General features: G+C 38.5%; 1 protein-coding gene across 1 annotated transcript; it reads right to left on the minus strand.

Moving 5' to 3' along the window:
• Positions 1 to 206: 206 nt before the first annotated feature.
• Positions 207 to 23,609, minus strand: LOC139120074 (neuronal acetylcholine receptor subunit beta-3-like). Its single transcript, XM_070684150.1, has 6 exons — positions 23,133 to 23,609; positions 13,164 to 13,303; positions 11,323 to 11,367; positions 7,036 to 7,145; positions 4,948 to 5,911; positions 207 to 3,550 (listed from the first exon to the last, which is right to left on the minus strand). Exons 1-6 carry the CDS (start codon positions 23,185 to 23,187, stop codon positions 3,428 to 3,430), a joined length of 1,437 nt encoding a protein of 478 aa, XP_070540251.1. The 5' UTR covers positions 23,188 to 23,609; the 3' UTR covers positions 207 to 3,427.
• Positions 23,610 to 24,670: the final 1,061 nt, after the last annotated feature.

Here is a 24,670-nt window from a genome sequence, read left to right on the forward strand (position 1 = left end):
TTTCACGAGCACCGTGAAGTTTCGCTGTGTGAACTCTGACCTATGCGATATTCTCGTGAAAGGTCTCACGAGGTTGTGGTCGTGCGCCACCACTGCCAGGAGTGTGATATTCTCTCGGTCCGGCCGCGCGGCTCCACGCCAGGACTTTGGACAAACCGCGCACCAACCGAGGCTGGACAGCTGACATGATTTTGTAATTTTTTTTTGTAATTTTATTACTTCAAGTCAATGCATCCATAAATGGATTTTCATGCATTGAATAAAATACATGGACATATACAGAATAAAATAAATAAATAAACAACTCAATAAAAAATCAGTAGTTAAAAGTTATAAAACTACACAACAAAAGATAAGCATAAAAAGTTAGTGAGCACCGTATAATCAATTAAAACAAGCAGGAAGTTGATATGCAGATCGGTCAAGAAATAGCTCAGAAAAGAATAGTCAGGCATAGTAAAATAGTTTAAATTATAGTATTGGCAATGGTGGATGAACGATATTTGAATGAGCGGCTGTGGGCTTTGGAAACATGATATTTACTTCTGTGAATTGTTGAATTTTTTGTGAGAAGGTCAGACAAGTAGACAGGAACTTTGTTGTTGATACATTTGTGAACTAGATTTTTTAAGTGTTGGTCGTGCCTTTCCTGGATAGTTGGCCAGTTGAGTGAATTTCTGTAAGATGTAACATGGTCTGACTTTTTGAGTCCACACTGAATGCGAACTGCAAAATTAATTATGCGTTGTAGATTGCTTTTGAGAGTAATATTACAGTTGGAAAAGACAGTGTCACAGTAGTCTAAAAGGGAGAAAACTGTAGCTGAGATAACATTTTTGCGAACCTTTTCTGGAATACATCGTCTGACACGGGCCAATTTCGTCAGACGATAGCCACATGCTCGACGGAGGTAGGCAACATGGTTGGACCAGCTGAGTTCTTGGTCAAGTCTTAAACCTAAACAGGTAGCAGAAGGAGATGCTTTGATTGTAGTACTTTGATTGGAAAGAACTTTTATGTGATTTGGTATTTCTTGAGTTGTTGCCTAGTACCGAAGAGCTTGTATTGATATTTCGAAATGTTGATGATGATGGTGTGAGAGGCTGTTTAGAATAACAGAATATTTCCTCCCCGGTGACCGTACCACACGCTTGCATACTTCTAAATTTAATATGGGAACCGCAAGATTGGATGTTTTACCATGCATGAAGGGCCTTCGTACCTGCCTCCACAATGTGCGAAGGTGAAACTTTGTGAGCCTAACGCTAAAAGATTCAGCAAATTGAATGGTCAGATTTACATATCATACTTTTTATTGACCTTGACGGTATGAACGTTGAGGAGCAACTCGAATATTGACCAGTTTCTAAGAAGGATGTGTAAGCTGCCTACAATCCTACCACCACAATTTCCACAAACACTATTTGCGATAACTTTCAGCTATTTCTTTTGCAGAGGAAGCATTTGTAAGTTCCTCTTCGGTGCTATCAAGGGTTGAATAAATTGATCGATATGTCGACCAATAGATAAATAGATGAATAATAACCACTGGAAGTTACATATAGTGTTGTAATATTTTATTCTCATCGTTATAGTACCAAAAATAATTTTTATGTGCGCAGGAAAAACGACATCGTGCTTCTTCGATCGAGGATAGCCTTACCGCAGAAGATGAATTACCCATAAATCTCCATGGAGGAGAGCGACGGGTTCAAAGTTTGCAACCATAAGGCTAGAAATAGGTAACACGATGCGAACTACTTTTGAATGATTGGAAAGTCCACAGATTTACCTTTTTGTCTTCAATCATAGTCTTTTATGGTGATTATAATTTTAGGTGTGCCATAAACGACTGTATACTTGTCGACCGTTTCACATTTAATCGCCATTCAATTATTCAAACATAGTCCTTATCGTGTTAGATTTAACGTTCCTGGGTGTCAAATTATGACCGACTTGTTCAATATACAATGACGGAAAAATACTGTAAAAAGTCGTGTAAACTTTTTCATGTAGTCACAATAAAATCAATAAACTGTGTCCTACGGCTGAAATACGTGACGAGAAGGGAGTTTGACAGTTGATTTCTCCCACTCAAGATCGGAAAAATACACATTAACAATTTTCGAAAATGTTCGACCACTTATGTTATGTTATGTTATGTTATATTTATTTATTAAAGTGTCATGTGCGGACTTAAACAGATTGGTTGCCACATCCAGCCCCAAGGGCTTACAAGACACTAAAACAGTACATAAAGTACATGGTACTACTATTTCATTCAAATAGCTTCCCTTTTCCCTTTTTTCCATACTAGAGGCACAAATACCAATTCATGCGTCATTTGTTTCATACTGGCGGCAGTTCTACACTTGTCGATCCATTGTGAAAGCCGGTATCGCGAATATTCGTATAATCAAGCAACTCGAGATTTTTGAGCCTCTTGAAGACAGAAGAGGTACTTTGCGCGTGAGATTTTACTATGGGTAGTGATTTTATAGGAGAAGAATTGTTTAGATGTTCAGTGTATGTCCATCATTTTTGTTTTAGCAATGAGGCGCGAAAATAATTAATCGACATAGCAACTAGACTACAAACTTCATGATGCAACTCATTTCGATATTTTGTCTCTTTCTCTGCTTTCCATCAAATAGTGAGAAGACATTGGAACAATCACGGAAAGTTGCCTTCGTCCTCGTAGAGCGCCCTCAAGATGAAACAACGGCTTTGCTGCACTCAAAGAATAACGTCACGCATCATCAGTACGTTTGGTTTTACTAATTCACTACCGCCGCACAAAAAAAATCCGGTCAAATCACAATAAATACTTTATATATTAAAAGATGTTTAAACAATATTCAAAGTAAAAATTAAGTGAAACTTTGTTTCAAAAAAACTAGATAATGATACACACATCAACAGTAAAATGAATAACACCAAAGAAACAGGTATAATTTGATTCGTAAAAGTTGAATAACATTAATTAGAGTTTAAATAGAAAATTTTGACGGAAATATTTATAAAAGTTGTTGATGTTTTATGAATAGACTTAGTCATTAACGTATGATTTTCGAGGACATTAAAATTGTACTATTTGCCCCGAAGCAATAATATAAAAAAATATCCTGTTTTAAGATCTCCCGGCCTAGACAATGTAAACTCAACAATATAAAATGTGAATTATTTACAGTGAAATATACAATTAACATAAATACTGTTTGAAACGGTTAAAAAAAACCTGTATGAGTCTTTTTGTTACATCTGAAAGTCAAACTCGGACTGTTTCGGATCTAAAAAAGAAATAAGAATGAAAGAAATGTAGCAGTGCAATTTTTTATAGCTCGCGTGTCAGTTCTAAAGTACATGAATACACCACAAGCAACCGTTCATGGGGACTCGAAAGTTAAGTTATCAAGCAATATGCCGTTTAGCTATTTATTTGTGGAGTGTTCAACAGAATTACGGACGATCCAACAAACAGAATTACAACAAAAGCTAAAAGAGAAATCCTGTCGATCACAGCGGCCAGCAACTTCCATTCTGAAACTGCCTGAAAAAAAAGAAACAAGAGTTCAAAGGTCAGACTAGTCGTTGGGAGTTAGCAGTCCGGGTGTCCCCGGCATAGCCCCTATTACAAAAACTAGGTTCACAGAAAAGCGCAGGTGCGTTAGTGTTTCAGTGGTGCCATGATCATCACTATCAGAGAACAAAGATGATCACCCTCTGACATAAATAGCCCACTCAAAAACATTAATGCCCAAGTCCTGTAGGGTACACTTCACATCAATTACGAGAACTTTGGAATTAATTTCACTTGATATGATAATAATAAACTAGTCTTTTGGATTTCTAGGCTTTATGTACGATATTATATTATTTCCTATCGATGTTATATTGTTTCCTTCTAATTTTGTCTTTTTACATAATGTTTTTTCCCTTTATTGTCCTCGTATTTACACTCACTATAAACCATGATCATCTTCAACTCAGTGACTTCAAAGTTTGTTATAGAGAGGCTAATTACTTAAGGTAGAACGCGCGTCTGTGACAGATATTGAAACTATCAAGTTTTTACAATTATTTTCTGATCTATCACTTTTTTTGTTCATTTTAAAGCAGTTGGAGTAAAAAAATATTTATCTGTTTAATTTTTGAATTTCGAAAAGTTTATTTCCCTCATTAGAGTTAACACAGGTATGGCGGCCATTTTGAATTTCAAATATCGGTAAATATCAGGCAACTTGTTTCTTTAGTGCCAAATTTTTCACGGTGACCCCTGATTTTTATTCTTTGGTAAGAATATAGTTGAAAGTTTAGTTGAGGAAAGTTTGACCAAAAGTTTAAGTCATTCAATTTCGAGGCGCGCCCTGAACTTATGTCAATCAGATAGAGTCATGGACTTTCGTGTAAACAGTTTCATTGAAAGTATTTCTACTCTTTTCTGTCTGTTAGTACATACTATACATATTGCGGGATAAAAGCAAAATATTTTTCCTACATGGACAATTGCATTCACAATGCCAGTAGAGCTATGTTTTGTATTAAAGGGAAACAGTCGTCGGAACTGCGCCTGTGCGAGTTTCTTGTTTACAATCAATGTATGATATCTAGATGCACCTCATCATCATAGCTGCAACATTTAAATTATACGATGATGAAAGACATGTTTTTACTTCCATCAATCACCATCGTACCTTGGATACAGTGTTTACATTGGTCGTATGGGTCCAATACGACCTTTGAGCGCAGTTCCGACAACTGTACCCCTCGAAACAGCACTGCGAACATTTCGACGCGTGTACTTGCGTTGACGTCGCAGATTTTCGACGAAAAGTATCAAAAATGGGCCAAAGGAAAAAGGGGTATTTCCGAATAATAGTCTTTTTATTTCCCCCTAAAGCACATTAAAAAATTGAATTTATTCTTTCTCAATATTATTGGCCTTACCTCCTCTTCCATGTCATTCAAATCGGATCTCCGGGAAGAGGTGTCCAGGAATGAAAGTACCTTTCTTTGAAATGAATTTAGATCATTTCCATTACTGGGCTGCCTGCGAAGTACTTTTCTGTCGTTTTGAGGCGTGCTGGTTCCATGGTTACAACCGAAGTCCTCCAGAGAATAGTGGTCACGCTCGCCTCCGCTGAGGTCGGTCGGAGACCCTTGTTCCGTGCTGCGGTACGCGTGTTTTCGTCGCTTTAAGCACTTGAAGCGGTTACCGAGTCCAATGAAAGGCGGTAATCTGCGCAAGAAGAATTTTCTAACCCAGGGAGACATGCGGTAAATCTGAGTGGACCTGTGGTGAAATTGCAACACTATCACACATATGATGATGGACCAGGCGTTGACGGCCATATTGAAGAGGAGGAACGTGCCAATCAGAGGGGAGGAGTCTGGAGTTGGAGGCATGATCTCCGCCACCAGGAGACTGAACACGGAGATGGCTATCAAAACCGAAATACTGAGCGTTACTTTTTCGCCGCTGTCGGACGGAAGATAGAAAACCGCCAGAGTCAAGAGCGACATCGCAAAGCAGGGAACCAAAATATTCAAGATGTAATACAATGGTCTTCGGCGCAGAACAAGTATATATTCCACGGTGCTGTAGACTTCATCCGGGCAACACTCATCGAAGTCCAGGATCTGTTCAGCTGAGGAGTTGTAGAAGTTCCATTCGACGTTTTCAATGTAGTTTTCCTTCAGAATGTGAACGTGCATGGGTTCCATCAACACCTGGTCGGCCGTGAACTCCCAGGGTCCAAACGTCATGCTGCATCTCTGCTCATCAAAGGGGAAAAATCGAACATCTACTAAACATGGGCTTTCCAGTTTTGCCGGTGGAGTAAACCAGATTTCTCCGGTGTCTGCTACTGTGACATACTTCCATGTCGGTAATTCATACTCTCCATTCGCACTGAAAGTGGGAGAACATGTGAAAAATAAAGAAGAGTTTCAGAATAAAGAAGAGTTTCTCTTGAGGGCGCAGTAATATTTTGCCCGGTCTTTTTGCTCGATGTAGGGTTTTCCTGTCCACGGCAATATCTATAGTAAGAGTATTAAGGTTGTGTGAGAACCAGTCTTGATTTTAATTTGAAGAATTGTTGACTTGTAGAGTTTGAAAGTAGCTTGGATAAAAATAAACTTTGTACAAATGTTACGGACTCCCTTGTAGAGATTTTATCTCGAAGTGTCCCTCACGTGGCCAAAGCGTGTGAGGGTTGGTTCAAGATCGTATGAAAAGGAGATAGGAGATAGCGTATACTTTTTATTGGAAAAGATTTCAATGAGAACAATCGAGAACGGGGTATTCCATGGTGTGATTTTGTTTAATCTTAAGAAACAATCAAAGACTGGCGGGAAATTTCCACGTGATGACCACTTTATGATGATGATAATTTTGTAGTTGAATGTAAGTTTAGAAAAGTATACAACTTTGTAGAGAATGTACACTTGAGAGATACAGACTTAGAATTTGAGACTTGGAACGTCACGTTTTCCATCTCGCAATAAAGATTTAAATGATGATACATTCAACATTGGTGTGTCAGCTTCAGTCACTGAAAGCATTACGATCCAGACTGGTTCGTCAACGCGTATTCCCCTAACTTCGAGCGCGACATATGAATATCTGCCACCTTTTCACTGCATTCAACAATCGAAAATGTCAAGTTCATGGTGACGTGACTGGTTTAACTGATTGCGTTCAGTTATGGGACAGTTGTTTACATGTCATCAAGTTATTCAGATATTATGCTTCCTTTGATCACAACAAATATTGTCAATGAAACGTACCCCTTCTATCCCAGGAACAAATGTACAATTGGTAAAATTCCCCAACTATATTAGCGTCGTATAATATCCTCTAGTTGTTTTTGTATTTTAAAATCCATAAGAAGGGACTCGGTAAAGGCTTTCGGTCTTTCACTGAGTCGATATGTTGGACCGGGGAGAAATCTATGAAGACGAGTGTAGTTGTACAGAGCAGAAAAATAACTCAGGTCATAGGGGATCTCATTTGAAGCGTCAAGGCTTATATACCTGTTTCCGATTGCCAAGTCCGGATACCACACCCAATCAAAAGGCACTGTTATGCTGTCAATACCATCGAACTCCGAAGCATTCCACAGAAGACGATAATCAACCCATAGCTGTAGGATAGAAAACAGACACTAGTGGTTAGAATTGATGGTTTACAGATCAGCAGTCTCGATAAACCCAATTTACGTGTTTATTTCTCGAAGCCTATCACACACGCTCAGGGCAAAACAACTGATGATCTAGAAGCAATTGCTATGCAAAGTAGTCGGTCTCTTGTCAGGCATAAGTGACACTCAAGAAGTTAATGCGTGCCTTTCCTGCCGAGCTACATTTTCTTTTAGGCTACTGTTAAAATTGTACAGAAATCTATTTTTATAGTAGTAGTAGTATGTTTATTATAGTGACATGTAATTACCAAAGTATATAACTCAAAGAGAAAAATACAGGATGAATTACCCAGCCCATCGGGCTTATAAGTCACTATGAAATATAATTCATTTAACAAATCATATAATTAGAAAAACAAAGAAATCTCACAAATCACTAATTAGGAACATACAAAACATTTCGTCGCCTATTAAAAGCTCTAATAATGAATTTTGAGGTAACTCTTGGGTGATTTACCATGATATGTTTTAGTTACATATATCATCGTAAGAAAAATATTCAGGACAAGATTCACTTACAGAATTATATAAAGAAAACCGTAAGTCATCATACAATGAGCAATGGAAAATAAAATGAACTTCATCCTCGACATCATTCGAATCACATAGTTTACATGTACGATTGGCCACTGCCTCGCCTCTATATCGCCCTGTTTCAACCCTGAGAGGAAGGATACCAAAACGAAACTGGGCAAACAGAGACCTTTCTGATCGAGATAAGTCCAAGTTTAGGTAGACTTCAGTGCTGTACTCTGTCTTAAAAGTGGAATAGGTACGGAGTTTGGGTTTATTTAATACATTATTGTACCAATTTTCAACACAACTTAATTGTTTGTTCTCTTTGACCCTATCTATGTCACAAGGTGTCACATCATCAATGTCTAAACTTTCAAAAATATTATGCAACTCTGCTGACCAATTTCCAGCACACAAGTAATTATCCCATAAAAAAATTTTCTTGGTCAATCTATTTTCATCCAAACAATTCAGTCTGTTCCAGTAACGAACCATATTAACCCATCTACGAGTGATACACATGTCCCAGCCGGTATCTCCAAGAACAGCAAGTTTAGGCGCAAATTTATGTACTCCCAGAAAATAACGCAGTGCCCTGTTTTGGACTAATTCAGGAAAAAGAAAGTTCTCATAGCCCCAGATTGATGAACAATAATCAAGAATAGGAGTTACAGAGGCATTAAAACAGTTTGGTGAAAGTATTAAACCCCATGTTGTTTAGATATTTAAATTTTGAGCAAATCAATCCCAGAGCCCTACCAGCAGAATCAGCTAGTGCTTCGGCAGTTACTGAAAAATCTAAGAACTCGTCAAACATAATACCGAGATATTTATATCTCGAAGCAAAAGCAATTTCATCCGTACCAATGTGAAAACGGAAATCACTACGTATAACATTGTGTTTTCGGAAATGTACAACCTTCGACTTTACAACATTAGCTACTAGGCGCCATTTTCTGCACCATGTATGAAACAAATTTAACATTTCTTGTAAATTGTGCTCACAATCAGAAATGAGAACGATATCATCGGCATATAATAGAATACTATTCATTAATACTAACTACGTCAGCATTAGCATGTAAAACTATTTGTGTACGAAGTTCCTTGTTCCATTCTGTCCACCCGCCAACGTTAATATGTGCAATTGTGATTCTGCTATCAGTCCAAGGGCTGGCTGAATCCTAGTCATGAGACATTCCGCTAGGGACATTCTGTGATGATGTATTCATAGTTGGGGTTTTTTCGGATTATACGACCATTACCCGCAATTCGGAAGTCTGCACCATTTGGTAGTAGGGAGAGAACAGTACGCGCGTTCACTTCTATCAGGCGTTCCACATGAGATTTGCATGACTTTATATGTACTCTCAAAATACGTTCACTGTCTTTGAGTTTCTGCTTTGCTCTCAGCACCGCGATTTTCTGGCCAACACTCTCAAAAGATATTTTCACCAAACCTGGTAATCCTTCCTGCCGACTTCTTAATCTGGTACATTTAACCAATTTCACACTGTTCGCAACTTCTTCCCCAAGTGCCGAAATTACCCCATGTACTTTTTCGGTCAAATTCTCATCGGGATGTTGCTCAATCATAGTTGCTATAACTGACACATCCGATTCAGCCACCTGGTTAGTTGCGGGAATTCCTGAAGACTGAACATCAGTACCTTGACCGGCCTCCAAAGCACGCAACCTTTCTTCTACCAAGGACATCTGATTTTCCATTCTTGCCAAATCCATTGATAATTCATATCTGATTTCCTTTAGTTTTGTGTCTAAAGTGGTAAAAAGTTCATTCTTCAATTTATCGTTCTTGCTATCAAAGGTCTTGTGCAGTGATTCCTGACCTGCTTTAAGGTTACGTAATAGCTCAGTAACTTCACCTTGATCAGAGTCCTCCATTGATCTCCTCGCGAACTTCGGTTACCCCAAGAACTTTGACGTGGTCGTTTCTCTTGTTGACGTCTATCTTCATTCATGGTGACTTTCCACGTTGTTTAAGAGTAACTTAGTACAAGTAACAACTGGTTTTGAGCTCAAGGCAGGTCACTCAATCGGAGAATTTAACGAAAGTTTTTGGAGCTACTGATTTGTGGTGTGTTACCTTCAAAGCGCCCTCGTGCCCTCCTTTATATGTAAAGAGTGGCTTATCAAATATTGAATAGTAAATTGACATGTTTGTAAAGCACACACAGCTTGCACTCACAGTGATGAAAGTATACTATGCTGTCTCGTGATTAAAAAGGTAGTATGCACCTCGAAAGTGAAAGACTTAAACTTTTGCTCAAACTTTCCTCAAAGAATATTTCAACCACTCTCTTTCAAAATCAAGAATAAAAATCCGGGGTCACCATGCAAATTTTGGAACTAGAGAAACAAATTACCCGAGATTTACCGATATTTGAAATTCAAAATGGCCGCCATCCCTGTGTTAACTCTATGGAGAAAAAATAAAATTTTCGATTTTCGAAAAACTAAGCCGGTGAAAAGTTTTCTTATGCCAAGAGCTTTAAAACGAACCCCCACAACTGGTGGATCAGAAAAGAATTGTAAAAGTTTGAGAGTCTGAATATCTGTCCCCGAGGTGCGATCTACCTTAAGATAGAATGCGCCTCGGGGACAGATACTCGAACTCTCAAATTTTAAAATACTTTTTTTATTTCCCCACTTGTCTGGGCTCATTTTAAAGCTGTTTGAGTGAGTAAACTTATCATCGTCTTTTGTGAAAAATCAAAAATTGCATTTTGCGAAAGGGTTAACGCAACAATCATGGCGGCTATTTTGAATGTAAAATATCGGCCGGGTAAATTTAAGGTAATTTGTTTCCGTAGTACCAAAATTTGCAAGGTGACCCCTGACTTATATTCTTGATTTTGAAAGAAAGTGGCGGGAAATTTTATTGAGGAAAGTTTGAGCAAAAGTTTAAGTCTTAAAATTCAATTTCAGGGCGCGTAATACCTCAACTGATCGCTCTGAATCATGCAAGTTCAAAATAAATCTATTCCTTTAATGGTAACGGTTATAAGGGTACAGGTCGTCAGCTGATAATCACCTAGTACGGTATTTTGACTTTAAATTTATAAATCTATATGTGTTTTTTATCATTTCTTGAAAGAGAGATTTACTCTTTCTTCCTCCAGTAACAGTGTTGCTTTAACTTGGCTCTGCAGCTATTCGCATAAGTGTAAACTTTGAACACGGCTCCAACGTGTTGAAGTACACTTTTATTTCAACGAATGCCATAGGCAGCAAATACGCAATAGCAACTCGTACCCAACTGGTCACCTTTGCTTCAGTTCTCGAACAGCCCCTCCCGTCCTTGGCAGATCAACTTCGCAAAGTTTAACGAGCTGCCGTGGACACATGTTTTCCTTTGGGCTTTGGTGGACAGACCTAGTCGTCTTCGCTGCCCAAGGGTGTTTATGCGGGCACTGGAGACAATTCTACACCGACCGCGAACCAAGCTGTGCGGACCGTACAGGACGATGCTGCGTAGAGAACAAGGGGCCATGTGAGAGTCTACCTCTCGCTTACATTGATTGATTGTTTGAATGATTGATTGACTGGTGCCCTTTGAAAGACAAATCTATGATCGCTTTACCTGGTCCATCCAAACTCCAACTGTGATGATTGAGTTCCTTTCATTCTGTTGAAATTGAAAACAAAATAATACTACTTTAGTATATTTGGTTTGAAGGGTATAACGAGAATGAAGAATTGACTTCGCTGGAGAGAAATGTAAGAAACAGAATGAAAAAATATAGCTTCCTAACTTCCTAAAAAACTTTAATTAGTAACAAAACACACAGAAAATGATCCACTTTACTCTTTTATGCTATGTTACTTTCTGAAAAACTATCCTTAACCAAGAATGTTAGCTTTACGATTGTTATATTTTTGGGGTAAGGCTGACCTATATAAACGACACTAGCAAAATGTGAGAGTTTAAAAGAAGTTTAACAATTAGGGTCCGTGTCATTGAAATATTTCTGCATACCCTCTTTGCAGTGTGTGATAAATTGTTAAATGGACTTAATAAACCTTGCTTTGGAACCATCATTTCGATGTTGTGGCTAATAGTATGTATATGCATGACACTCATATAACAGCATTACGTTCACCCTTTCCCATTCCTATTCCATGAAAGAACAGTTCCCGTGTTATATTTGAAGTGACGAACAGGAGGGTGGCTTGGTTCGTATCCAGACAGAGATAAAACGACTCTTTTTGTGGTTCATTTAACAAGGTTTAATTGGGGAAGCATTAACGCAATCGCTTTAATTGGTATGGCTCGCTGGTTTACTTTTCAGATGGGAGGGAGAATTATGACCGCAAATCGACTGGTGTCCTGACCCTTGAAAATTGTAAGGACATCACAACCCTCATTAAATGTTATATTTGAAAAGTAGTCAATCAGATACTGAATTTGAACACTATATACTCAGCATTGACGTCATAAATTACGCACTCATTGCCCGATTTTAGTCGGGTGTATACTTTAGGATTGTGACAGCTGCCGCCAGGGTGACATAATCCGCAATTAATTATTATACAATTTGCAGATGTAATGATGTAACCCACAGGTGCTTGCAGCGTTGCTTGGATCGTTGACAGACGGCCCGGGTTCAAAGTGTGCTGAAGACCGAACCTCGATAGTAGTTCGGCCTTAGACTTCTATCCGGGCCTTCGATCGATGATCCAAGCAACGCTGCAATTACCTATGATGTAACTAGCGTTCACTTATGGTTGTGTTGTGCATTAAATCATTTGCTAGCAAGTCAGTTTTGAGAGCCGTTGCTCGGATCCCCGGATTGTGCAATAAAACTTTGATTAATATTGGGTTTGATTACGGTTCTCGCGAAAGTAAATTGATAATAACATAAAAGAGACAATACAGGTAGAAACAGGACAAGGTCAACGCCTACTGAACCTATACAAATGATATGTTTAGGACTTTTTTACAGCGGAGTATTATAACTTTTGCCGCATAGAGAAACTTTTCTCCATATATCTACCAGATATTTCCTCCCAGGCAGAGAAGATGATAATCGTATGTGTTGGAAAAACGCAGAATGCTATTTGGAACTAATGTTATACATTTGTCCGTGACATAGTTATCTTCGTACTTTTGCTCATATACGTGAACTACTCAGCTCTCTCTCTCTCTCTCTCTCTCTCTCTCTCTCTCTCTCTCTCTCTCTCTCTCTCTCTCTCTCTCTCTCTCTCTCTCTCTCTCTCTCTCTCTCTCTCTCCAATCTGGATTTCTTGTAACGAAGCCTAAATTGCCAAAAATCCCAAAACCCAACTTGGTTATTTATACAAGTCTGAAACAATTTAGTCTTAGCGGATTACATGTAAAGGTAGGGAGTTTAAGATGGTTACACGAGCACACATACGCTGTCATGTACTAGTACCTTCAGTTGTAAAGTTATTCGTACTTACCACATCCAAGAGCTGTGTTACCGCCAGGCCGAACTCAAAGATCACGGTATCATTTCTTGACCTGGCAGGTCGGATGGCTTTATTGTAGCCGGTGTCGAAAAGATAGGTCAGTAAAGCCTGGTCCATTTCTGCAGCCAAAACTGGACAACAAAGAGAAATACGACAGCAGATAACAAAAGTTGGTCAATATCAATAGGCAAAATTATATGGGATGTTATGTGTGCATACCGATGGCCCAGTGCAAGAAGGGAGTAACTCAGTTTTTCAACAAACTGAGTCAGAGGACAATAAAGGTTTTAAAAGCCTCTAACTCTAAAATTCAGTTTGTTTGTAATTAATGGTTTTATGTGTAAAAGGTAATGTCATGGATATATAAAATGTCATAAATGAAAGTTACAATTATGTAATCATTTTTATGTAAATTGAAAAAAATGTGGAGTTACGTCCATCTTGCACTAGGATTTTGAGCAAAACGAACGTAGCCCATCATGAGTTACGTCCTTTATGCACAGGTCGATTTTCTGTTTTGGATGAAATATTCCTGAACAACACCATGATAAGATGTTTTTACCTTTTGATATTTTTACATTTTACCCGCGCAAAACAGACGTAACTATTAAGTAACGTCTTTAGTGCACTGACTTGCAAATGCAAACAAGTCGTAACTCAAGTTACGCCCCATTGCAATATCAGTTAAATTGACTTTTTTTATTCAAAATTTTCACAAAAGATGCATTGCATACTCCCGAACAAAAACATATCAAAAACTCAAGTTTGACAAAAACATGAGTTACGTCACTCTTGCGCTGGGTAATCAATATGAGGGTCGCACGATACATGTACTGATACACTGTAATTTCAGTGTACAGAACTATAACATTTTTGAACACTTGGTTGAATTTTTCAAACCAAATAGTCCGATTTTTGGCATGTGTGTCAGTATATGTTTTGTGTTGCAACATTACGACAATATTTAACTTTATGGAAAATTAACTACCCTCCCAAGGCGTAAAGTTAATGAGCATATCTTGCTCGTGATTTTTATTATTTTTGCATGTGGTTTATTATATGTCTAAGCTGTCGGACTGAAAAAGATTTATTTACAATAAAATACACACTATACAAGCAGTGACGGAGAAGAAATGCTTTTGACGTCTTCACATAATTTAGAAACATGTTATCAGCAGAAACAAAACGAACAGAAAAATAATAGATTGCGTCTTTTGGGGCTCAGTTAAAAGCATAACTAGATTCAGGGTGCTCAAAAACCTGCGTGAACAGATTTATTTCAATTTATGCAGGGTTCGCGCGCTCGTTGGTGACGTCACACATTCGGTTGTCGTCTGCCTGTTGAGTTGTCCGAAACCGCATGTCATGATTAATATCAAGCCACGCCAATTGATATCAAGGCAAAGAATATTAGCGAATTAATACTTCAAGTTTACATGTACTGCTCCGCTATCGTTTTCTCCTGCAGAAAAGAGGGAGGGGGCACAAAAGTAACGCAAAACGGTGAATAATGGCGATAATGCGAATCACTCACTCAAAAGCTAGACAGGGTGAGCCTGTTGTGCGCAATTACTACAACCTATATGCAGGCGTGGTGATTTCAGTCTTCTATAAAACCTCGTTAGCTCATATTCATTTGATTTGACATATTATGGTCGGAATGTCGGCCAAGACGATACCCCTCGGAATTTTATACTGAAAGTCACTTGCGATGTTGATAAAACTCGCCATATTTCACTCGGGCTTCCCTTAGTCCCTGACTACGGACAACAAATGTGTGTCTGCGTTAGCAGCTTGAAGTCTTCAGAAAACAAGGCAATTTGGTCGAGGACTTTATATTATTCATTTTTGTAGGGTGAAACCAATAAAAAACTCAACAAAATTGGCAAAATCATGTGCGATTTTTGAAAAAGAGTGAGGAAAGGTAAGATTACCAGAAACACACGTCGGCTTTATCTAGGCTGAAATTTAATGTAGATCGAATTTTCAATCGTCTTCAGATGAAATGAAACAGAAAACAGGAAGGCCTACATTAGAAACCAATGAATCCTAATTCTAAGCTCTATCAGAGAGATAGGAATCTGATGTTTTAAGTTGTATGAGACTTTCTTTGGCTGAAAACCCTAGCGCAAATAGTGATTAATATTTTCACAGATCAAAAAATCTGCAGTTCAACTATCCCCCCTAGCACTGGTATGGTGTCAACACATCTCTGTATCGCGGTATAGACATGAAAGCTCTGTATATATATCCCTTTGCCCTTAGCAAAATCCAGCTTTCTCAAAGTGACCTGGTCACACCGAGCTACAAACTATTTGTAAGCATGCAAATACTGGATGAATTATTCGTGCATTCATCGATCCCTCAAGTGTTCCCAAGACCTGATGAAATCAGCTGCAATCACAGAAAGATTTACACATGTCGACAGCTGCCGCAACATTGTGGCCTTTTTGACAGTAGAACAGACCATGGTGTCTGGAAGATCTGGTTACTGCACTCGGGGAGAGACAAAATGTGACTCGATGCAGTGCGCATGAGTGAACTGAAGAGTCAAAATCGTAATTACGCACTGGTTATGGGCTGAATTTACTTATTTCATCACATCGGCCAACTTTTCTTGACGTTTACGGCAAGTTAAATGATCAACCGAGATGTCTTTCATTGGAAGGTCGTTTCTCCGGTAAAAGTCCTGAATCGAAATGTCAAATGATTGCACCAAAAAGTTTCATCGGAATGCTTCGCCGGTGTACGATACGGATTCGTCTCATTTCAAGTTTTCTATTTACAATAGTGAGACTATCTAACTATTGATGTAGGCTGAACATTTTTCACATAATGGTTTAATCAGCCTTATAATGATAAATAAAACATCTTATTCTGTAAAATAAATTGACTTGATGGACAGCAAATCGAGACCATACTCTTGCGCTGAAATTATGGATAAGTTGGCTCGCTTCCTTTCCATCGCCATTCTCAAACTGCCAGCATAGAGAAACAATGAATATTTATGTTTTTGAATATTTATGTGTTTGATTCGTAGAGGAACAAAATAATTGAATACCCAGCAAAGGGTAAAAGGCCAAGCCTTGGCCTGGTACCAAGAATTTAGAACAAGATCCCTGCTATTGTCATAAAATTATGGTGAATTAGTTGATCTGTCTCGATCTCCTGGCCTGTTGTAATAGAAAAGAGTACGATTTATTTAACGGTAATAACGATACAATTACTCGATTGGCTCGACTTTAGAAGAAATAAATCAGTGTTATTTGTTTTTGGAGGAAAAGTACTCGGTACGGCAGTCCTGTCAAACTATGTGTAGAATGTCTACGTACAGAGATTGACCACCGTGACTGCGCAAACTCTGTTTAATCGCTCAGGGCGTTGTTGGTTTTTATATTACATGTAAGCTTAACAAGATTTTAACTCGTAACAGTCAAATTTCATTAAAGTAAAAAACCTCCTACCACGAAGAGTTGCAATGCAAGATAAAAGAGTATTATAGAAGGGATTTCTTGATATTTTATCCTTCTTTTCTTTGAAATCAATTTTTGGGACTTAAAAAATACGCAAAGGCAAAAAGGAATTAACCATGACACAAGAGTAAAAACGGAGATGTCAAGCTACTTTTCAAAATAATTTAATAATTTTCCAGAATCTTAAAGATGGACAATGACTTTTTAGCTTTTGACTTTTGATGCCATTTACATTCTTTATGTCCTATAAAATGAAGACATCTCATGATTCTTCCACTGAAAATACGGTCAAACAGTAGAGATATGTTTGTCAAGACGATTATAATGTCTTTTCTATGCAATAGAGTCACTCCGAACTAAAATTGTGCTATCAACGATAGCATTAGACATTGCACAACTACACGGTTGGGTTGACCAGTTGTACACAAGGAATGTTGACAGGACTTTGGGAGTGGAATAAGGAACCTTTACGGTGAAAGTAGAACAAAGTTTTCACATACACATCATACTGTAAGGCTAATGAGACTCTAAGGTGTCCATGAAAAATTTAAATCATCTTTTTACTTCGATTTACATACATTTACATCTCATTTCAGATTGCGTCGTGAAGCCATTGTTAAACAGTCTGTGTCTAGTATGGGCCCGTCATTTGAGAGCGAGACATGTTGCGTGTCGTGCATATTTGAATGAGTACATTTTAAGTTTTCCCTCGTTAAATCAGCCAGTAGTCAACTTACGCATTTCGGCGTTTTCTGTTGGCTTGGGTGTCATGGAGTACGTCTTTGTCCAAGATATCATGTCAGCGGGGTACAGATATTCTATACGATCAACAGATGAAACGAGACGGTGCGAATGGTGTAAAATAATAGCCCGATAAGTGAGTTATCAAACGCGCTCCACTTTTATGAACTAAATTTGTCTCATCTATTCTCGCCAGTGTCTTTACATAACTTCATTTGGCTCCATTTAATAAGTCTGCACATGATATTTGTTGAACTTGGTAACAATACACGCAACTACTCCGTAAACTAACTCCGACGATGAAATCAAATCTGTTCAGAGTAAAGTTCTGTAGGCTACTGTCAAAGTCTCCTGTCAACGCGTGTCTATTAATAAAATATGAATTCAACCCTTTCTTAGTACACATATATAAGCGACAGAATGGCAAGTAAACTAGAAAATACATAATGCTAATTACAATTCCATTAAAGTCTATGATAGTAAGGAAGATCAGGAACAAGAACTGAACAGTAAAATATAGTTTGATTCCTATGCCTGATCATACTTTCAAGGCTGAATTAGCGAACCGTTGCAGATTCAATAACCTCTTCATATGCAAACTGTCAAAATCAGGGACGAATTCGGTATGCAGGCGGGAAGTGCACCATAATGATTTGTATAGTCCTATATAGCATGAATATTGGGAATAAATTCTGTGACGACTGATCAAATCAGGCTCTTTACATTCTGAAGGCTTACTGGTGTATGCACTTTGGCATTGGTCATCTCTCTCTCTCTCTCTCTCTCTCTCTCTCTCTCTCTCTCTCTCTCTCTCTCTCTCTCTCTCTCTCGTAATTCTCATCGCAATTTGACGATGTCATGGAAAAACGATTTCAAATCTGGCACTTTCCTCACCAAACTGAAGGAAGTGAGTTTCGCATGCGCTAGGATCAGATCTCGACGCCGGTCAAAGTCATGGTAAATTTAAGCAACAAAGATGACATTGGCCTTATCTCCTGCGGGATAATGGGTCTAAAACATTCACATACCATTTACCATTAACACTCTATAATTATCCTACTTCACCAGGGCTGCAGTTATACATTACACGATAAAGAAAGGAATTTCTCTGCCAAAGTTGCATGACGGGAACTTTGATAAGGTTTACTTAAGGCAGTCTGCTCATCTGCAAAACTTTCCTCAAGGAATCTTTCAGCAATTCTCTTTCAAAATCAAGAAACGGGGGGGGGGGGGGTCTACGTGCAAATATTTGTACTAACAAAACAAATTACCCAAGATTTATCGATATTTGAAATTCAAAATTGCCGCCATCCCCGTGTTTAAACTATGGAGAACAATAGAATTTTCCATTTTCGAAAAACCGAGACGCAGAAAAGTTTCTTGTATAAAGAGCTTTAAAATTACTTCCCCCCCCCCACAAGTGGTAGATCAGAAAAGAATCAAAAAAGTTTGAGAGTCCGAATATCTGTCCCGAGGCGCCATCAGCTGCAACTTTTGAAGTGATTTCCAGAAGTTTTGTTGTATTTGTGAAATCCTTTTCTTTGTACCTTTTAACGAAAATAATGTCAAAATGCCAAAAAATCAATCGTACAACCCCGTATTTGTGTAATTTCAAATGTTATCTTTAACAGCTGAATTCCAGTCTGGACGAGAATTAATTTGTCAACAATGACCTGGTGTTGACGTCAAAAATTATGCTTTAGATTTGTACGTGAATAAATTGTTTCATCATACACCAGGCCACGGATTAGAATAAGGAAATGTGCTTGTTTCTTGGACAAAATTTATTGTGATACATGTATTATTAAAAGTAACAACCGTGCTCTTTTCTGAAATGTTCAATCATGGCATCAAATTTTCATTGTGTCCACGGGCGCAGGTAAGAGACAATGATTTTCGGACTTGTTTTGCGTGATCGGAATCGACTTCTAAATTTTATCTGCTGTCTTGGAAATGACATGAAAGGCAAAATGGCTCATGGCAGTCCATTGTAGTCGGGGCAGGCCACCCGGTTCGTATATATACGATGTGTGGCGGTATGCCAGTATGATAAATGCAACATTTAGTTCATTTCATGCCATGGATGCCATTTATCGCAGGAAAGCTGTAAACATCTTTCTTTTCATGTCAGCTTTAAGTGTTTCTAATCATACAGTCTAGTAAGGCATGCGTGCAATTTGATAACCCAGCCAGCGGTGATTAGGACAGCCGAGCACGTATTGATATTGCGGCAGTGAATTTGATTAATGCTGCATGGCGTGCCTATTATCTGATACAACGTGTTAATGCAGCATTTGCCAGGGTGACCTCCCTTGACCTGTTGATTGGGTCTTTGGCGTTCTCTGTAACGTTACACCGGCCATAGATTGCCGGGCTTTGTAGGGGAATCTCAACTACACATAGCGACGCACCGCTTCTGCCACACGATCGGCGACTCCAGTTCAACAACCGCTTGCGTGCGTGTTGGAGTCGGTTCTGATCTTGTACGGTCACCAACGACAAATGTAAAGAACTTTGTTTAAATGTTATAAAGCAATACAAACAGATAATTGAAAAATGGGCTAGCATATTTTTTTATTTGTTCCAATGTTTCTAGCTCCCTGGTTTCATTGACAGAAGCAAGTGTGATAAAATGACAGTGATTTAGTAGTTTCAGATTTTAAGTTTCGACATGTTTGGGGTGGAGGAGCTCGCCCCCATAAGAAACAGAGCACTCCTGCACTAACTTTAAAAACAGCTGAGTTCGAAAGAAGTGACCATACCGACGTCGATGAAAAATATTGCCTTTCTCTCGCTTCCGACAAAGTCCACAATCTCTAATTTTAAGGTAGAAAGCGCCTTGGGATAGATATTGGGGATAACATTTACAATTCTCTTCTGATCTACAACTTGTGGGGGGGGGGGCTCATTTTAAAATGGCAATTGATCTTTCTTATTGAGTGGGGTTGTTTTGGTTCATGGTTTGCATTTTAGGAAGGAGAAATCAAATGACGGACAGTAAGGGCATCCACCCCCAATACGGGAAAAGAAGCGAATTATGTGATCTGTAGGCCGAAAATATTTGTCAAAGTCACGTCTTTACTCATTCAAACATTTCAAAAATGTAGATAATTGATCCACAGAGTTCAACACGCAAAACAACAGAATCAAACCCAAGAAAGAAAGATATCGTTCTTAAAATCAAGAGTCGGCCCTACCATGTGTCTAATACAGAGCTGAGCAAACAATATTGACGTAAGTTTCGTTGTATATCAAGAATTACTTCAGTATCTCTTTCCCGGAGTAATTCTGAAAACATGACCAAACATGTTCCGAAATACCAGACACAGAGGGAAATTAGCAAAGTTCCGGGTTCAAGTACAGATCGGCTCAACCGTTGACGAGCGCACAAGTATTTCTCCGATGCGTCATTCCTAATGTGACATTTTATCGACAGTTAAGGTCAATCGACCTGTCATTATCTTCAAAGTAGTTCTTTGTTTTTTCCGTCTTCTCTCGAACCATGAATCAGTGTCGACACAAAGCAGTGATAGTACCATAACAGCTTTACTAAAATAATTTATGCAATTATTATCGACAACGTGCTCGTTATAGCGCCGCCCTATCACCGTCTTAGTTTTTCGAAAATCCAAAATATAATCCCCCACCATGTAGTTAACCCAGGGGTGACGGCCATTTTGAATTTCAAATATCACAAAATGTTAGGAAATTTGTTTCTCTAGTCCTATACTTCGCACGGTGACCCCGATATTTATCGTCGATTTTGTAAGAGAATGGTCGAAAGTTTTATTTAGGAAAGTTTGAGCAAAGTTTAAGTTTTTCACTTTCGACGCGCATACTACCTTAAATAGCTATCTCTGTTGTTCTTATCATTTTGATAATTTTTGTGTTTCTCCACGCCATCTCTTTATATGTAGTGTCTTATATTTTTGTCCCGTTTGTAAGAAAAGCAATTTTCTTGTTCTCACCTCAAAATTATGTCTAAATGCTAAGAGTTCAACTTCAGTCCGGATTAGAATTCCTTCCTTAACAATAACGTGGTATATTTTATTAAGGGGGCGCTGCACCCAACACAGCATATTTTGCTCAAAAATCACTTTTTTTTGCAAATATTTATTCAATTTTAATTAATTTGTTAACCCAAAATTAAAATATTGGTTGGGTTCACCTTGTAGCTTGTCAAGCAGTCGAAAGTTGCGCGACAAAGAAGTGCTAATTTATGCAAATGTATGCAAATCACCCGATTTCCTGGCTTCTTTTTCCTCCCAATTTCGAAATTTCCAAAGAATTTATCTCCACCCTCACCGGGTCAAATTTTCTGAAATTTTCACATTATGTTCTTTAAATGCTATATAACAAAACGACTGTTTTGTTTGGCAATAAAGTTCTTACATTTTGAATAAGAGCCATTTTAATTTTGCGTATCATGATTTTAATCAATTTTTTTGAGTGTAAGTCTCTAAACCCCTGCCATTTTAGAATGAGGGTAGATAATGTAAAATAAAATAGTCTTTTTTTCTTCATATACTCTTCTTTCAAGTAAAATATTACATTTCAGAAAATAGCGTCAAATTTTGACTTAAATTAATTGTTATCATTAGTACAAAAATTGAGTTTTTACCCAAAATATACACCGACTTCGTCCTTTGAGTAAATTTCTGATACCATACTAAACTTTAGAGTCTCTGCTTTTTGAAAATATATAGTATGAGGGGGTTTCCTTGTCATCTTTGATGAGAAATATTGCTTAAAAAAAAACTGTGTTGGCAACATGCAGCTCCACCTTAAATTCACTGATACTTTGTATTTTAAATATATTTAATGCAGGGATAAAACGAAGAAAATCCACAAACCACTGTCACTTTAAACCGATCAATTGAGATTGCTATATTTGCGGAAAATAAATTTTAAGGATCATAGAAAAGGTTGATTAAACCTAAAGACCCGGTGTTGAAAGGACGTTATCACCCAGCGGTGTCGTTGAACATTTGCCTATTTTAAGTGCAACAGATATTTAGTTCCCGCTGTGTAACTTGATTTTATGAGATCATTAATATCGGTAGCAGAGGCGTCATTGACCCAAACTTTGAACCAATATAGTGCATGGCCGACCTCTTGCCCTACTTTGCTTATTTGGAGCGCTTGAACGTCTTATCCCTGTGTAGGAACGGAGGGGAAAGCATTGCGAAATGTAAAGAGGCTGTAAGACAGCTTTAAAGATGACGTTATCGAGTGCGTTACATCAGCTGTCTGGTCTGAGAAACGTAAAACGACCAACCGAGCAGCGTGTGGTGTATTTCTAATGAAGAGAGCCGTATCATTTTATCGTGGCATAGAGTCATATCTGATACTCCGTCACAATATCGATTTTCTTGTCTTGCTTACTGGACACCATGAGGTCATACCGTGAACACTTATGCTGGTCTGCACACTTTGAACATATTTTGATGTCAACTATCAGATGCGCTTTAGAATGAAAAGAGACTTTTTCCTCTTTCAAATCATCAGACCTTCCCCGGAAGATTTAGAGACCTTCAGCCAGTTCATACGGGTAAACAGTGTTCTCTTATATTTAATTTTCATCCCATGGTACCGTTCCATATCTACTTAACTACATACAACCACAAATAAACATGTATGAAGCGCTCGAGTACTAATATCTGAATGGACTGTTCTGTTTTATGTGGCTTGGTCCTCTTATGTTCGATTCTGAGAGAAGGGAGAAGTTAAAAGTTACGTCACTCACCTCGTCCAAGGAAGAAAAAAATGACCGTGACAGCAATTCCAGCATTATGTGCCATTGTAGCTTTGGTGTCCGAAAACTAAGCGCCCGATGCGGAAAACTTTCACTTTGTGACTTACTATCGACCAGGTTCTTGATGTCAAGAAATGCAATCTCCCGACACACTGTGTGGTAGGTCGTTGCTCAGCAACCGGTATTCCACGTTAGACTCTGCTTTGACGTTGCAGCGATGGGTATCTAAACGCGGAGGGGTGACGTCGCGAACGCGAGGACACTCGGGCTTCTGTTGTTCGTCAAAGCCGTTAGAAACTTACGGCGCATCTTAAATGATGTTGCCTGTCAGTAGGGTAAGGTTCGACGTTGCCAGGCTTGCTATAATTATTGTTGGCGTACGACCCCTTTACTGACAGTCGGCATCCCGTCCGGAGCCCATCCGGTAGAACATCACTCATCAACCATCAAGATGGAACACTTGTCTGTACCATGTCAAAACCGGGTTTACCGTACTTATACAAATGTCAAACAAGGGCTTGCTTTGACGGACCAAATTAACGAGCCGATCACGCATACACGCATGGGTGCGCGGGGCAAATATTATCAATTGTTATGAGATTCTTGTCTTGTCTCGGATTATAACATTCATGTTTATCTCTTTCTTTTTTCTGCTTATGCCGAAGATATATATTTTTTCCGAATAGAGAATTTGCGGCCATTTTGAATTCCAAACATCGGTAAATTTGGGTAATAATTCCCGTTGGATAAGAGAGTCTACCAGAATGGAAGAGAATACAGAATGATTGACGACCGCCATCTTGAGTCAACTGCGACACAATAATTCTCTCGTTGGGTAAAATTAATTGACGCAAAACGTCTGCGCCTCTGGTCAAACCCGTAAAACAACTATCGTACCACAACAAATCTGAAATATCTTTACGGGACTGTGTGTCCAGGGACAGTTTTCCGAACGCTCGAATTTTTACAATACTTATATCATATGATCTACTGTTTGTGAGGCCGCTTCTTCTTTACCGTATCTCTTTCTCCTTTTTTTGCTGATGTCGAAGATTATTATTCCGATTAGAGAACTTGCGGCCACTTTGAATTCCAGACATCGGTAAAGTTTGGGTAATAATTTCTGTCACCTAAACTTTTACATGGTCAACCCCTGTATTTATTCTTGTTTTGTAATAAGAAAGGACATTGTTAAAATAATCCAAGGGAAAAATTCAAGCAAAAGTCTACACTTTCAGAAGTTTTAGGCAAGTAATATGGTCACTCTCATTTCTCTGTATACTCTCCAAAACGCTCCGCATACCAGTCTTCATGTATTAATGCAAGGCCGAGTACGATAGGATGAAAACATTTGGTAGTAAATTTCATAGAATAAGTCATCAAACTTTGACGAGCGTAAGTGACCTTCTCAAGGGTATTTTGTTGCAACCTGTGACTTGACGACACAGTGATCACAACAAAGTCACACTCAAATGAGAAAGAGCTTTTAGGAGACAAGTTTATCTTTCGACATCATTTAGGGTTATTCT

The sequence above is a fragment of the Ptychodera flava genome, chromosome 20 (genome assembly GCF_041260155.1).
Source record: "Ptychodera flava strain L36383 chromosome 20, AS_Pfla_20210202, whole genome shotgun sequence".
In the NCBI taxonomy this organism is placed as follows: Eukaryota; Metazoa; Hemichordata; class Enteropneusta; family Ptychoderidae; genus Ptychodera; species Ptychodera flava.

What these genes read in the sequence shown, in the direction of transcription:
- LOC139120074 (XM_070684150.1), bottom strand. Translation starts at nt 23,187, where the DNA reads ATGGCACATAATGCTGGAATTGCTGTCACGGTCATTTTTTTCTTCCTT. An exon ending in TAACACAGCTCTTGGATGTG is followed by an intron (nt 11,368 to 13,163) that starts GTAAGTACGAAT and finishes CAATTTCAACAG; the next exon opens with AATGAAAGGAACTCAATCAT. An exon ending in GACTTGGCAATCGGAAACAG is followed by an intron (nt 5,912 to 7,035) that starts GTATATAAGCCT and finishes TCCCACTTTCAG; the next exon opens with TGCGAATGGAGAGTATGAAT.